Below are 17,640 nucleotides of genomic sequence, written 5' to 3'. Positions count from 1 at the left end.
ACATTTTTTTTATAAATTTCTTTAAAATGCGCAAAAAATCAAACCCGACTGACGAGAACGTTTAAAATTGGTGATTATTGGATTTCTTTTCATTATCAAACAAGATGTTAATGTGAAATTCATTCATAGAAAATAAACAAGCAACAGGTTTAAAGATTTTATTGCTACACCCACAAAATTTCTGACAAAGACTTTCAAACAACCAAATTAACATTTTTTTTTCGCCAAAAATTTATTTTTTCATCAAATTTCTCTTTATTTATTTATTTTATTATTTTTTTTTTGCAGTGCAAAAAATTCAATTTTTAATGATTCGGCAATCCCTTCAACCGATTGACTTCCTGCACGAGTTCATTAATTTTGTACACCAGGGTATCGATGTCGTATTTCGTGTATCGCCGAAATCGCATAAAATCCATCCAAATTTCCTCGTCACTTTGGCGCAATTTTTCCATTGACTCCATGATTTCGTTGAATTTGGCACGATTTTGCACGGCAACATGTTCCAGCGGATAAGCAGCACAACCGTGAAGAATAAAAAACGTAGCAAAAATTGTTATCGTCAGGAATTTCATAATTTTATCGAGTTTTCAGTTGTGAAAAAATTCAAAACAATAAAATTTTTGTGATTAATCGACGTGCGCGATTTTTGTTGCACGAGAGATTTTGATGCACTTTCGTTGACAATGAACTTGGCACTGAAATTAATTTCTAAAATAAGTGTCTTTTTCGCATACAAAACAATAGTGTGGCTTGGTCGTTATGGGTTTATGAGTGAATAATTGGCGATTAAGGGTACTCAAAGTGGATTTATCATAAAAGTTCTTCAGATTTATTGATAAGAAATTGATTCATTCTCAAGATTTTGAGTCTTTTGATGAGTGAAAATTTATCGGTTACGTCAAAAATAAATTTTTGAGTTCGAAATTTCGATAAAAATATAATTTTTAAAAAATTTTTTATCAAAAATTTAATTTTTTTTTAATTTTTAATTAAAAATAAATTTAAATTTTCAAGAAATTAATTGAATTCCCTTAAGAAAATTCTTTAAAGGCATTTGACGGCCCTTAACAATGATTCATTCCCTTTTTCAATTGATTTCGCACTATTGTCTCGTATCGCAGCCAATCGATGATGATTCAATTTGCATTGATTCTCAAATATTTCGAGCCATTTACGCGAGCACGAGAGCAAATTTCTATCGATCGAGTCAAAAATAAAATGCAGGTGTCTCATTCTCGTCATACAAACGAAACCAAAAAAAAATATTTGATTAGCGCCAATTGAGTTTTGTCAGAAAAGTGACGTATTTTTGCTCGTGTACCGTCGTTTATTGCATCGTTGTTTACAAACACACAATAAAAATTTATAATGATAACACCATAAATACACTAATTCACAATTTGCAGTAAGTACTTTCGTGTGCCACCATGTCGCGCGTAATGTCGCTGATCTTAGCGCATCCCATCAAGGTCATTGTCACATCGAGTTCTTTTCGCAGGATTTCGATGACTTGCTCGACGCCACGTTGACCGGCGACAGAAAGGCCCCAGATTGCAGGACGACCGATGAAAACGAGTTTGGCGCCAAGAGCGAGTGCTTTGAAAATATCGGTGCCTTGGGAAACGCCACCGTCTAACATTACAACGACGCGATCACCGACTGCAGAGGCGATTTCTGGTAAGGCTTCGATCTAAAAAAAAATAAAAATAATTAAAATTAAATTTAAAAAATAAATTCAAAATTAAGAAAAAAAAAGTTTCATATTTTTTTAAACCTTAAAATTTAAAAAAAAATTAATTAAAAAAATTAAAATTTCATTAAATTTAAATTTAATCTACCTAAATAAATTTATTTTTTTGCCTTTCTTATAAATAAAACTTTCATAAATATTTAAAAAAAAAATAATTTTCTAATAAAATTTAATTTAATTTTTTTTTTCATAATTTTTTAAATTTCAATAATTTTATCAAAAATATTTTTTTTTAGATGATTTTAAACAAAAAATGTTAAAAAATAAAAATAAAAGCATCTTAAATTTTCACAAATTAATTAAGTTATTTTGGCAGTTCTCATAATTTTTGAGCCTCAAAATGCTTTTTTGTTTTTTTTTGTTGAAAAAAAATCAATAGAAAAAAATGGAAAATTTTGAATAAATTTTTTTTAATAAAAATTATGAAAATCTACTAACTCTCCCGTATAAAAATCCTAATGACGTAAAAATATATTTTTTTTTAATTTTTAATTTCCTTACCGTAGATGTCGTTGAATCAATTTGTCGTGCCCCGTGATTAGAAACAATTATTCCAGCAACTCCCGCATCTGCTGCCAAAATTGCATCTTCTTTCGTCAAAATTCCCTTCAACACCACAGGAAGCTTCGTCACCGATTTCAGCCATGCAACATCCTTCCACGTCAGCGTTGGATTAAATTGTTTCGTCACATATTCATTAATTCCAGAACCACCTTTTGATTTGACGCTACTTGCCAAATCCCCCTCAAAATTCGCCAGCTTCAACGGTTTCGGCAGCGTAAATTTATTCCGCATATCCGCACGTCTCAATCCAAAAATCGGAGCATCAACTGTCAACACGAGCGCTTTAAATCCCGCCTTTTCTGCTCTTTTTACCAAATTCGTGGTCAATTCCCGATCATTGTGAATGTACAATTGAAACCATTTTTTCGTGTTTTTCGCTTGTTCTCCCAATTCCTCAATCGAACTCGTCGCAATTGTACTCAAAGTAAACAAAATGTCACTTTTTCCGGCAGCTCGAGCATTGGCAACTTCACCGTCAGGATGGGCCATTCGTTGCATGGCTGTTGGCGCGATCCCCAATGGGAAAGAAAGATCCAAGCCAAGAATATGGGTTGAAAGATCCCTTTTTGAAACGTCCCGTAAGACGCGAGGACGAATTCTGATGGAATCCCACGAAGTTTTGTTCAAACGCAAAGAAAATTCATCTCCGGCACCACTTTTGTAATAATCCAAGGCATTTTTAGGAATTCGCTGGAAAGCGGCAGCTTCAAAATCTTTGAGACAAACTAAAGAAGAAGACATTTTTACGTGTGAATTAATTGAAATAAGAGACAAAACTGAACTTTTACTCGAAAAATGAGTTTGTGTTCCTTATCAATGTTTGGTTATCTTTATTTTTCGCTTCATCAGTGAATGTATTTATAAACAACTTCATACTAAAACCTACTGAATTTATACAAAAAGTTGAATTAATGATAAGATTACTTGAATTTTTAATTATTTACCGTTATTTCAATTTTCAAGAAAAAATTAACGGTAATTTTGTTCAAATTTCGTTGCAACAAAGTTTCAATTTCCTAAAAAATTTAAAAAAATAAATAATTAGAATTTTTTAAATAAAAAAAAATCTTTAAAAATTATTTAAAAAAGAAAATAATTAAATTTAAAAAAAATTCTAATAAAAAAATTATAAAAAAAAAAAAAATAAATTTTTGCAACACAATTTCAAGTAAATTCTCTCACGCAATGAATTCAAAGCGGAAAACGGACCAAACTCCAAACGCAATCTGTTCATTCAAAACAAAAATATTTTTCATTCATTCCCTGTTTGTACTTCAAAGGGGACGGTACACGTGCGGTCTCTTGTCTCGTTTTTTTTCTACACTCACAGAATCAAGAAGAAATAAAACAAAAAAGAAACAGAACAAAAATATACAAAAAAGATTACTTTATTCAATGTTGTCATAGGTCTCTGTGTATATTTCTCTGCTGTTATTTGTTCTTCTTATTGCTGATATGATAAAAGCAAAAAAATATTGAAGAAGTGAAGTGATATTCAAAATTAAATTGAAGAAGAAGAAAAAAAAAATCTGTGAAAATATTACTTGTGCATAGTAAGCAGTTAGCAGATAGAATTCCTCCTCGAGAGACGACAAAAATAATTTTCAAGAATCAAAATAAATAGAATAAAAAGAAGAAGAATTCCGACGAATACGTTCTCATACTGCAAGTAGAATAGAGAGTTTCTGTGTAATAAAGAAAAGTATAAAATTTCAAATACAACAAAAAAATTTTTACTTGAGATCCCACACGAACGAGAGAATTTCTTCAAGAGATAAATAATTGAAAAAAAAAATAAGTTGAGAAGAAGACAAAAATCAATCGTGATCGAATTCAACGGGATCTGCGATCGATCTTTAATTGTGCTTAATTCAATTGTTTCGAGCAGTGAATGAAGTAACAGTGCTTTGCTTTTCATTTTTCTCTTTCTCTTCAAATCAACACAACAACAACAACAACAAAAACTAAAACGGATTAAACTATTATTACGTAAAATAAATACCTACATAAATAAAGGTGAGTAGATTTGCATCGTTTTTAAATGCGAGCTTTATCGAGTTAATCATCTTAACGTGGATATATGTTTCAACTGTAAAGTAGAAAAAGAGATTTCAATTGCATAGGAAGTGGATTTGAATGTAAAATATTGTAGTAAAGTGTCGATTGAATTGTGTTTCGATTGACAGAGTGATAGATTTTCAATTAAATTTATTTTTCTTGAGATTGTTTTTAAGAAAATAAAATTTAAAAAGCTTAAATTATTTTTTTTATGGATTTTATTAAATTTGTTTTAATTATGATTTTTTAATTTAATAATTTTTTATCAATTTCATTAATTTATTGATAATTTTTTATCTAAAAATATTGAATTTCCAACCAAAAATTGAATTTTAGTTTTCAACTAATTTTTAAGAGTTTTTTTGGAGTCAAAAAATAATTTTTAAGATTTTTTTTATTTTAAAAATTTATAAAAAAATTCTAGAATTTCTTCAAAAATTGAGTTAAAATAAGGTAAAAATTGAAATTTATGGAAAATAATTTGTTGAAAATTTATTTTTTTTTAAAAAAAAAATATATAAATTATTAAAATATTGAAAAATTATTTAAAAAAATTAAATTTATTATTAAAATAAATATTTTAAAAATAAAACAAAAAAATTAAAAAAAATTTAAAATTTTAAAATAAAATAAATCAAAAAGTTATAAGAAAATAAATAAAAATTTTAAAAAATATTTAAATTAAAATAAATCAAAAATATTTTATATTTTTTTTATAAGTCGACTTGAAGACATTCAATTGATTTTTTATACAGCTAGAATTTAAAACAGGAAATCCTTTCCTTGTAAACACAAAAACCTTCTTACAAGATCCTTCTGCGATAACTCACGACTTCCTCTTACGTTCCTCCATCACTCGAATTCCATGTAATTCCATCATGAGTCGTAAATAAAATACATACAAATATGTGATAACACTCCAAGGTTCAAATTCTAAGCTCTCAATAGTTTGTTTTGACTCGTTTCTGTCTACTTCTACATTCTTCCACAACTCAATGAATGACTTTCAAGCGATATCACTTGCTGATACTTTTTGTCCGTACATTTTAATCAAAATTTTGATTAGCACCAAGTAAACAATTTTATTCATTTCATAGAATTGCGCGATGATTCTTTTTTTTTTTTGTTTTGCAAAGTGACCTGTTGTTGCTACAGCGATGACTAATGAATGAATAGAATCAATTTGCAGTGAACACCAGACACGTCTCACCATTTATCTGATCAACGGTAATTTTTGCTCGTGATAAAATTGTGATGCGAGTGTAAAAAATGCAAGTGACTTAAGGTTGTTTATTGGATGTTAATGAGAAATTGCGTCGTAATCTTTGTCGTAATTGACATATTGAGGAAGTGTGAAGTGCAGCTTGTTGAATTGCTTTACAGAATTTTTTGCTTCTCGAATGAATTTCTTAAATCAAGATTTATTTTAGCTTCAAGATTAATTAAAAAATAAAAATAAATATTAATTTAATTAATTATTTAAATAAATTTTAATAATTAATTAACTTAAATTAAATTTTAATTAATTTTAATTTAATTAATTTTAATTTAAAATTTTAAAATTCATTCATTTTTATTTGAATATTTTTTTAAAATTTTTGACGATTTTTATTCAATTTAAAAATTTATTAATTAAAATATAAAATAAAAAATTAACTAAAATAAGTATTAAAAATATTTCTTTATTATTTCTATTTTTAGAACAAAATTTTTTGAAGAATTAAAAAAAAATATTTTTTTAATTATTATTTTTTTTAATTTATAACGATTTATATTTAAACGAAGCAAAAAATGACCCACAAATCAATTTTTAATTTAATTTCTCAAAAAAAATGTAACAAAAAACGATCAAAAAACCACATAAAACTGCTACTCATCAGCTCATTTTTCATCCTTAGGCACTCTACTTGATTGATTTCTTCATTTCTCAGTTACCGTCTTCCTTTATGAACCAGAGAATATTTTTCATGTATTTTTACGGCACAAACTTTCTCTGTGATTGAATAAATTTCCTGAAATTAAAAAAGTTTTAAATTAATTTAATTTTAAAAACTTTCATTTTACTGAAAATCAACTAAAAATTAATAAAAAATTACGAAAGATTCTACGGAAAAAAAAAATTAAATTAGGTCATTTTGCAATTTTTTATCAATTTTGTCCTCGTTGCAAATTGCTACTCAATAGAACAATCACACCTCAAACTGATAAACGGGAGGGAGGCACACTTGAACGCACAACAAATAACTTCATTCAATAAAATGCTGTTTTTATTTATTTATTCACCATCAGCTTTTATTACTATCACTGCAAAAAAAAACCGTATCAGTTTTCATTTTTTACAAGCAACATCAAACACTTTTTGCCACTATATCAACGCATTGTTAGTGTCTGAATCAGAGTGCATCAAAACTTTTAATATCATATTTTACTGTTTATTTTTATTTTTTTTTTTGTTGTGTTAGTCGTTCTGATTATTAATTAAAATATTTTTTTCTCTCTCGCTCTCTTGCCACATTGTTGTGCTATGTTAGTTGTTATCGTGAAAAAGTATCATATTCCGATATTTTGTGCTAAAAGTGTGAGACATGCACATTATTTATTATTATCATTGTCGCAGTAAATGCACGCTCGGTGAGTAATAAAGGCCAAATGTGGGTCCGAACATGCAATTAAATGCATTCCATATGTGTGTGTGTGCCAGGTTTTTAGGTTATCACAGTCACAATACGGCAATTAAAAATGGCAAAAATAATGCCTTTTGTGTTGTTTTTGTTTCTGTGCTGATAATTTTTTTTTTCTGTATCTCTTGTTTTTAAATAATAATTGTTTCTAAGCTGAATCTATGTTTACACATGAATGAGTGAGTAATTAATACTTAAATATTTACAATGGGACTGACTACCTGAAAGTTAGAAATTCCATCAAAAAATCCGGTTTCTGAAAAAAAGAAAAAAAATATTTTGATGATTAATTTTTTTTTTTTTTTTTTGAAACAAAAGAAAAATTTCTGAATACACAAAATTTAATTTTCGACTTATTTTAAAAGCTTTCTTTGCCATCAAACGAGGTAAACCGCCTTGAACTTTGTTCACCTCAGTCTGGCATATTCTTGAAAGGAAAAAAAATAAATTGAAATAAAATAAAAAGTTGTCAAGAAAAAGTTTGCCAAACCCAACTCATAATGCTCCTTTTTGATATAAATAAATAATAAAAAACGTATTATAAATTCATTTTTCCTCAATTTAGAGAATTTGTCATGAATGTCGGTTTTTTCTTGGAAGTCCAGTCTCTGACGAGGAATGACAAGATAAAATTAGATTTGTTGTGAAACAAAAAAATATCTTGATCGCATTTAAATATTTTTTTATTAGATATTTTTTCTATTAATTAATTTAATTAATTTTAGATTTTTTAAAATTAATTTTATTTTTAATTAAAAATTTTATTATTTTAATATTTTATTTTTTTTTATTTTTTTACTTTTATTTATTTTTTATTTATTTAAATTTTTTCTATTAAATTTAATTAAATTAAATTAAATTAAATTTAACAAACAATTAATTTTAAGAATTAATTTAATAAAATTTTTAAAATTAATTAATTTTAAGAATATTTTTTATTATTGAAAAAAAAACAATTAAATAAAATAAAAATTAAGAAAAATGAGTTTTTCTTAAATTTTCTTTAAAATGCGTGTTAAAAAAATCTCGAAGCAATGCAACAGATAAAATAAAACTTTTTGTGTGAGAAGGATTCGGGAAAAAATGTCAACCAATCAAGCACTAAGTGGAAACAAAACTTTATTCATTTTATGCAATAAGAAAATTGTGGAAGCAAAATTGTTCAAAAAAAATCTCGAAAGCAATGCAATGCAGACAAGAAATTTAAATATAAAACTTTTTTAAAAACTTTTTTGAAGGATTATGATTAGAAACAGCCAAAGGAAGTATCAAAACACAAAATTTCCTCATAAAAACTGATTTTTGACAATTTTTAAAGATTTTTTGATAAAATTGAACAAAATCAACGTTTTTTGGTATCACAAATTACATTTTTGACTCCCAAAAATTCATTGACGTCATAAAAAATCAAAAAGTCAAGAAAAAATCTTTTGTTTTCATCAATTTTTCGAATTCTCAAAATTTTTACGGTGTCTCGCATCGTGTCTCGCACCATGTCTCGCGCCGTGTCTCGCGGTGTCTCGCAAAATTGTTGTTTTTTGATCCTCTTAACTATAAATTAATAATAAAAGCCGCATAAAAAATTAAATTTCATTCTCATAAACAAAGTTTATCAGAAAATTGCAAAACTCACTAACAACCTCGTAATACTTATTAAAAACAAACAAATTAAAATCATAACAAGTTTTCTACTGCTGCTTCAGAAAATACGCACGAAAAATTAATTATTTCATCATCGTCTCCAGGCAACTACGAAATTTTTTGATTTGTTTATTTTCAAAATATTTTCCACTCTTTATTGACTTACTTTCGACATTCTCCCGCTAATAACACGGCTTTTTTTACTGATCTAATTAATTATCCGACCTTCGCATAACTCAATTTTCACACCCTTGTACGTGACGTCGCGTTCGTACAATTTTCCTTCAATACCATTCAATTACACAGCATTTAAATTTACATTATACGAAAAAATTTTTTATGATAGTTTCTAATCATAACACATTTTTCCAGCTGCACTTGTTGCATGTTCGTTCATGTCGATGTCGGGCGGTAACGATGACGGGCATGTGTCTGTTGAGTAAATTAGTTGAACTAAAATGAAACACAAAAAGCTGAGATTCTATTCAGAAAGTACGTCGAAGAATAATTTGCCACTGGAATTTTTAGTGCAACTCGTTAAATTTGCATATTTGAGTGATGATTATTCGTTCTGTGTGTCTCTGTTGGATTTAATTTTATGGGAATTTAAACTTTTTTTAATGCCATGTAGATTTTTATCTCAAGTTACTTTCTTCACAAAGCCACAGCAATGAAGACAAAAAAAAAGTAAAATCCGCAAAAATTAAAGTTAATTTATGAATATTTTATTACGTTTTTGACCATATATGAGACTTAAATCGTCTAATCGTATAAATTTTTTGGTCAGATTACTAATTTATGCTCTCAAAAACAAAAGAAAGAGTGATAGAGAAAGAAAGGCAATAACATGTGGAATGGCTTAAAACGATATTTTATCGCATTAGAAAACATTAGCTACATACACGAAGTAAAAGTGAGTCGTTGGATGTTTGATGGTAATTAATAATATAACAAGGTCATTAATTAACTTTTTTTTCTTCATAAATTTTTTTTCTTCAAAAATATTTTTGAAAAGTGAAAATAGTTGGTAATTCATGTGTGTCCAAAATAAATTTAAAAAAATTAAATAATTCATTTTTATTAATTTCTTTAAGTCGCCCACTAACTGGGCTTGTCGAGTTTGCATCATTTATTTAAAAAAAAATGAATTAAATTGCACCGTGAACCGTTACATTTAGTTTGGGAAAAAAGTCGACTCGGAATTAAAGAGAGATTAAATTATTATAATTTTCATTATCTCTGCTAATGAAAATTAACTTTATACGAAAAAAAATTAAATTATTTTTTAGGCGGTTTATTTTTTAATTATTTAATTTTAATTTAATTTCAATTTTTTTTATTAATTTTATTAATTCATTCATTTTTTATTTTTAATTTAATATATTTAAAATAAATTTAAAAAATTTTAAAATAATTAAATTTCATAATAAATAAAATAAAATAATAAATACTAAATTTAATTAAATTAAAAATTAGTAAAATTTATTATAAAAATTAATTATTTATTAATTAAAATTTAATTTATTTATTTTTTTATAAATTTTGACATTAATTTCGATTTTGGCTATTTCTAAAAGGTTTTTAAAAATTATTTTCAATTATAATTTAAGTTGTTCTTTTATTCCATAAGTTTTAATAAAATAAAATAATATATTAAAAAATAAATTAAAAAAAAGTTTATTTAAAAGTTTTATATTTATTCTAAAAATTTAAAATTTATAAAATTAATTTTTTTTTATTCTAAAAAATTAATAAAAAAAAACTTCAAATAAAAGTAAAATTTCCATCCTTTTTTATTATTCAAAAAAAATGGAACAACAAAAAAAGTAAAATTTCCATCCTTAATTTATTATTCAAAAAAAAAAATGGAACAACGGAAATGCCCTACTTTGTCGTCAATTTAATCACGTAATGACACTTTTTTTCCTTCATTCACTAACGATTTTTCGATATTTTTTGTGGATTAATAATAAATATTTAATAACGTCGATGGTGACGTTACATTTCAATGCGCAGTGCCATTGTTCACATTAATCGCGTTAACGAATAAAAAGTGTGAAATTAATCCATCAAATTTTTGATTGAAAAGCCTCAGCACGGCAGTTCGAATTGTATTTATCTAGCTTTTGAAGCTCAATTTTAATGAAATCAGTTCTTTGCTACTAATGTCGACGAAATTTTATCAAGATGTTAGTTAACAACCGAACCTATTAATAGAAAAAACAGAAAGAAAGAAAGGGGAAAAATAATGTTAAAGTTAATCCTGTGATGAAAAGTTTATCTAGACATTTACCTTTTGCTCGACTTGGCATGGCTGCAAGATGATACTGAAATAATAACGAAGGAATTTAGAGCTTAGAAAGGGTTAAAGGAATGAATTTTCGGTCAAATAACGACGGTCGGTCCGGAGTTTGGGACTTTCATGTAAAATTTTGTTAAGAAAATCATCAAGAGAAGCAATTATTTCGCTCAGCTAGAATTCTAACTCCTTCACCACGCACCATAAAACTATTTTTTTTCAAGAGTTACTATCTTGTCTCGCATAAAATGTGCTTCACATCGTTACACTCTCTTTAAACCATAAGCACATAAAAGAAATTGCGAAAAAGTGTTCTCGTTCTTCTCTTTTTCCACGTCTTCTGTACAACTCGAGCCCATCAATAGGCTTCATACAGGTGGCTTGAACAACTTTTTGCTGCGTCTTTCGTGTAGAACCTCTTTTTTTAAAGCAAACTTGAGCACGACGTATCGTGAACACGACGATAATAAAAAAAAGTGAGTATAAAAAGTAAATAATAACAATAATAATGAGTGTAGGTACGTGTTGTTATGCGCGAGTTCGTTCACCTTTTGTTCTCCTCCTCGGCCGCATGCACGGGAATTGATCAAGAACTTAACTCGCATGCGAAAGTTGCCTAAGCAACCAACCGTCAAAACATACCAAGAAGTGTTTTGTGCTTTACTCGCAAATACCTCAACATGATTAGATTATACTTTTTTAATAGGATCGTTTGGTTTTCATTCATCCATTCTCGGTACAAGCAAGCAATGTTCTGCTCTTGTGAGCTACTTTTCATAATAAATCCATAAGGTAATCTCTGATGCATGACGTCGGAGCTGTTTGTGAGAAAAATCCGGCGAAAACCTTCACAGTAAATTCGAATTTTGAATGCAAAATTCAAACTTTTAACTTTTTTTATGTAATAAACAATAAAAAATAATAACAACAACATGTTGCATCTTTTCCTTGTCTGATCGTATTCTTGCAGCAGACAAGTCCCAACTGTACAAACAAAATGTATTTATTAAATGTATGCAGAATAGAGAAATAAAACAGGTTTTACAAAAAAAAAAAAAAAAAACAAAAATAAAACAAACAAAAAAAAAATAAAGCGAGTGCATAACGTAACAAAAAATGCATTAAGAGCATAAATAATGTAAGAAATTATTGTAAAATAGTGTCTAGAGTAGATTTTTAATCATTTTAGCGCATTTTGATTTCTAAAAATGTTTTTAGAACATAAATTTAAAATTTTTTACAGCTTATAATTTTAAAAAATTGATCAAATATTTATTTTTTTGACATTTTATAGTTCTAGTATAATACAAAATGCAAACAAAAAATTAGAAAATTTGGGTTTTTTGACAATTTTTTAACTATTTACTTGTAATTTTTGTTTTAACATCTTTTTTGAAATTTTCTGATTAATGTTTGATAATTTTTTTTTTGTCATTTCTAGTCACAACTTAGTTTTAAAATTAATTAACGAAATTGTTAAATTCATTTTAAAAATCATTTAAAAACATTTTTTAAAAACATTTATTTTCTTCCATTAAGGCCGTTCCAAATTGTTTTCCATATTTTTATCCCAAAAGTCGAAAATTCAGACGAACAAAATTTCAAAAAATTTAAAAAATTAAAAAAAAAGTTAAAAATTTCATCAAGAATTACCGATTTTTGGTGTATTTTCATAATTTTTTAAGAAATTTTTAAGAAAATTTTTAAATTTTTAATAATTTTGTATTCAGAATCATATTTCGACAAAAAATTTGATTTAAAAAATAATTTTCATGAAAATTATTGAATGTTTTTTTCAAAAAAAAATTTGATAGTTATTTTTACGATATTGATTTTTTTCAATTTTAATTAAAATATTCTTAAATCAATTTTTAATACACAAATATCAATATAAAAAACTCAAAACAACAATAGTATCGATTAACTATAATTTTTTTTTTAAATTTGGCATTTTGTATGAAAAAAAGTATTTCAAATTTTTCTATTTTTTTTGCCCCCCCCCCATTTTTATTTCAAAAAATTTGGACAAAACTATTGAGTTTCATTTGGAGCGGCCTAAGTTTAAATTTTTTTAAATTATAATTTTTTTTATTTTATTAAGTTTGAAAGTCAATTAATTAATTTTTTTTTTTAATTTAAAGGATTTCTAAATTTTTTCAGACGATTTTAAAATTTAGTTTTTAAATTTTTTGTTCTGTTTTATTTAATTCGGTTCAAAATCCTCAACAGACAGACACAAAAAGTCTCGTCTTTATCAATTAAATCTCTTAAAATTAAATAAATTTTATAAAAATTACAATAAAGCTTTTTTTACATTAAATTGAGTATGTCTACCCGCATTTACGTCTAAAAATAACTCTTTTGGGTGGATTGGCACGTTACTACGCTCATTGATCCAATTTTTCATTTATGCTTCCACACAACTCCAGTAGCTGTCATCCTCGATTGCCATCCTCCCTTCACTCCGCGGCGAGAGAAAACCCGTCATTTTCATTCATTCTGTGTGACTGCCTTACAGACACAATAAAAAAACTGCTATTAATAAATTTTATGCAGAATTTAATGGAAGAAACTTGCCATGCGAGTATTGTAACAAGATGTCAGAGTGATAAGTAGAATAAAAAAACACGCTTTGTAACATAATATTAGTCTTCCGGTATCGATAAAATGTTGCAACGAAACGCATTTGCAGGGCAGGGCTCGGATTTTGTGGCCTTGAAATTGTCTCTCGTTCTCGCGTGAGCGATAAAAATTTCCGATTAGACAATAAAGTCCGCGGATAAAACACAATTACAACTTTTTTTGATGTGAAACAATAAATTATGCTGTTACTTGCGCGCCGTTTCCATTCAAAACACACACAATACGATGAAAAAAAAAAATAATAAAACACGAGTTGATACGTCGCAATCGAATACACGCAGGACACATGTGGAATTCCATTATTTGCACAAGTTTTACTACTTTTTGTTCTGTTTTGTCAGTATCTTGCTTCTGCTGTGCCGAACATTCACGCTCCGAGATAAAAATTGCTGTGGTAGAGGAATTTTATTGTTTGCACGCAAAACATTCGCAAAAGACGCAACTAGCAAAGGGAGAGAGAGAGACATTCTTGTCCTTGAAAGTTCCCTCGATCGGTGTGTTGCGAAAAAAAAAAGTGTTGAAATTTATTTTTTTTCTTTGTTAAATTATCCACCGGCATGCATGCAGGAAACTTCTTCGATGCTGATGAGTTTACCGACGGATATGAACGCATTTATGAGAACAAAATGAGATGGCACTTTTTTATTCGCTTCGACTCGGCTATAAATGAAGTACAAATATTTTTTTCCTCTCTCTCACTTTTTTTTCTAAATACTTGAAATATTTACATTACAATAGTTTTGCGTTAATGGATGTTCTTCATTTTGTTGTTCATCCACGGGAAACGACGACTTCCCTTACTCTCACATAAACACAGTCAGACACGGGTTTTCGCACAATTCGAGAAAAAAAATGTGACAAAAGAGTTTCCTCTCTTTGAAAATGTTCTGGAAAAAATATTAAAAAAAAAAAGTGTTAAATGCAAATAAAAATGTTGTTAAATAGGTCAACACCTCAATTCTACAAGTAGAAAAAAAATAAAAAAGAGTTCCTTTGTATGAAAAAGAATGTAATGAGAAAGGATTCTTTTATGAAAAAATTTCGTTTTAGATGTTGAAGTTGGTATTATCACAAAGGTGGCCGGATAGGAACTAATTGTTTGAAAATTCAATGTTTGAAAAAATAACTTATGGTACGATTAATGTAACGATTTTTGAGATTTTAATTAAAGTGAGAAAATTTTTATTATATTTTTATTAAATTATTAATATTTTTTTTCAATTAAAATTTTTATTTTTGGACTGATCTGTCTGATAAAAAAAAAACTAAATTTTATAATCATTACCCAAAAATTCCAGTTTTAGCTCCTAAAATATGAGATTTTCTGATGGAAATTTAATTTTAAAAATATTTAAAAAAAAAAATGTTTAACTTTAACGAAAAAAATAAGAATTATTCTAAAATTTATATTTATTAAAAAAAAAACAATTACAAAAATGTTACCTAATTAATACGATCACAATATGTCTTCGGACCACGGTGGTGTATTCTCAAACTTAGCCTACCTAATTAAAAAATTAAAATTATAATTAATAATAAATTAAAATAAAAAAAATATAAAATTAAATTCAACCTGAAAATTTTTATTTATTAAAAAAATGATTAAATTCTAAAAAAAAATTGAAATAATTAATGAAAATTCAAATTTTATAAAAAACGAAAAAAATTAAAATAAGGTTAACATAAAATTAAAATTAAATTTAAATTAAAATTAAATTAAAATTAAATTTAAATTAAATTAAAATTAAATTAAAATTAAATTAAAATTAAATTAAAATTAAATTAAAATTAAATTAAAATTAAAATAAAATTAAATTAAAATTATTAAAAAATTATTTAAAAAATAAAACTGTGAAAAAATTAATTTAAAAATAAAATAAGGAAAATTTTGTTAACATTATCTTTTTTAATTATTTTTTTTACACTTTTCGAGAACATCTTATAAATTTTCTTGGTAACAAGAAACACATTTTTCACAATGTCAGACAATGGCAATGTTATAAATGTCTCATAATCCACAAAACGACAAAAGCAACGCGCACGAATCCGCCGAACTTTCATTCGAAAAAAAATGTCAATTTCAGGCACCGACCGCCCATTTGCTGACAAAATCTAATAATTCCGTGTGACAAACGGTGTCGAAACGTGCCAAATTGCGTTAATTTCACAAATAAAGACCATTTTAATTGCCGGTAATTTATAACTTTTAACGAGGAGACATTTGACTGTTACACAAGTATTGCGTGCATCGCGAGATTTTCGCTCATCAAAAAAGGGTGCGAGATTAGAAATAAAATGAAAGTGAATAATTACTATTCTTGCGACAAAAAATGATTTTTTTTTCTTTGTTTTGTCTGATTTTTTTTCTTTGAGTAATTTTCCAGTCAGTATAGAAATAATAAAAATCTGAATCGGCGACAGGCATCATCAGATACGAAGGTCACACAATTATTGAATAAAGTTAAAAACCGCAACTTTTTTTTTTTTTTTTGAAATGCATTTGTATGTCTTGACATGCCTCGAGACTTTAGTAGATAAAGTTTCATTTTTAAATGGAATAAAAATCGACGACGATGACAACAGAATTGAAGTAAATGATAAAATTGCGGCGACCTATTTTATATTTTATTTTAAAGGCTTATTCCAACAAAATACACACAAACACACTCAAGATATTGCACAGTAAATTTTTTTTCCACATGATTTATTTAATTTATATTTATCGTCGTTGGACACGAATCTAGGAGATTTAAAAAGAGATTAAACTTGATTGAGTTTGATGGACAAGCAACTATTCTGGTTCTCGTTCTCATCTTCCTCTCGAATTCTGCATGTCATTCAAAAAATTAATTGATTTCTATTGCGATGTGACGATGACAAAAAACGACCACCCAGTAAAAAATTGAAAAATTGTTGATAAATTGGCTAAAATGTGATCATGTGTAACACAAAAAAAATTATTCAGGCAACCCACCATCCATCCATTACGTGATGCGAAAGTGAACAAGGTAGTGAAATAGGTCATTGGAGTTTTTTCGGGACCACAATATGGTTTGCCAAGCCATAAATGGGTCGACATATGCTTGCACTTTTTCATTACATGCCCGCAAAAAAAACATAACATAGAAAGTAACTCTCTCGGTTTAGTAGAGGAAAATTATGGGTTTTTATTTAAAAAGCCTGGCGTGTTACTGCGCGATAAAAAAAAGTGTAAAGAATAAAAATAGGTCAAAAATCTTTTAATTCTATTAAAAGAAGGCAATCTTGTTATGTCATTTTTCGTTCTTCGTACTTGAGTGGCGAGGCATAATATTTAATGCACTTGAACTTGAAGCTTTTTTTCATGAATGGATCGTTAAATGTTGTTACCAAAGTTTTTTTTGTCAATAACTTGTTAATGATCTTTTGTTTGGATTTGAAGTGGTGTTGCTTGAGAGCAAATTTGTTGCCTGTCTGAATTTTTTTTTAAATGAAATTTATTTAAAAATTTTTTAATTTATTTATTTTATAATTATTTATTCAATTAATTAATTTTAAATAAAATTATTATTTAAAATATTTATTAAAAAAAAAATTATTATAATAAATTTAAAAAATTAATCAATTTTTTAATTTTCAAAAATTCAAATTAATAAAATTTTAATAAATTTCTGAAAATATGAATTTTAATTTAAATTAAATTATTTCAAAAAATTTTTTTCTTCCAAAATTAATTTAGAGTTAAAAGATTTTTTTTCAACGTTTTCTAAATATTTATTTTTTTTTTGTAATACTTCAAAAATTCAAATTAATTTTAAATTATATTCAAAAAATTAAATTTATTTTTTTTTTCAAAATAAATTAATTAATTCAAATTAATATTTGTTTTTTTATTACTTTTTTGTAAAAATTGTCTTTAAAATTAATTTTTAAAATAAATTTAAGAAATTGTTTCTTATAATTTCTGAATAATGAAGAATTTTCAGTTGAATAAAAATAAAAAAAAGGTTCAAATTACCCAA

At 26.4% G+C, this 17,640-nt stretch overlaps 2 protein-coding genes across 2 annotated transcripts in view; one reads left to right on the top strand and one right to left on the bottom strand.

Annotated features, from left to right (window-relative positions):
* Positions 1-1,009: 1,009 nt before the first annotated feature.
* On the bottom strand, positions 1,010-3,081 carry LOC134827092 (uncharacterized). Its single transcript, XM_063839631.1, has 2 exons — positions 2,255-3,081; positions 1,010-1,693 (listed from the first exon to the last, which is right to left on the bottom strand). The coding sequence occupies exons 1-2, from the start codon at positions 3,056-3,058 to the stop codon at positions 1,397-1,399; spliced, it is 1,101 nt and encodes a 366-aa protein (XP_063695701.1). The 5' UTR covers positions 3,059-3,081; the 3' UTR covers positions 1,010-1,396.
* Positions 3,082-3,624: 543 nt separating this feature from the next.
* The window catches only part of LOC134838254 (serine-rich adhesin for platelets), a 50,906-nt gene continuing 36,890 nt past the window's right edge, over positions 3,625-17,640 (top strand). The window contains exon 1 of the mRNA XM_063853749.1: positions 3,625-4,333. The gene's annotated coding sequence lies outside the window, so the exon portion shown is untranslated. The remainder of the gene's footprint in view (positions 4,334-17,640) is intronic.

Source organism: Culicoides brevitarsis, chromosome 1 (genome assembly GCF_036172545.1).
Source record: "Culicoides brevitarsis isolate CSIRO-B50_1 chromosome 1, AGI_CSIRO_Cbre_v1, whole genome shotgun sequence".
Lineage (NCBI taxonomy): Eukaryota > Metazoa > Arthropoda > Insecta > Diptera > Ceratopogonidae > Culicoides > Culicoides brevitarsis.
Note: the sequence above shows the minus strand (reverse complement) of the source record. Positions and strands in the feature narration are given on the sequence as shown.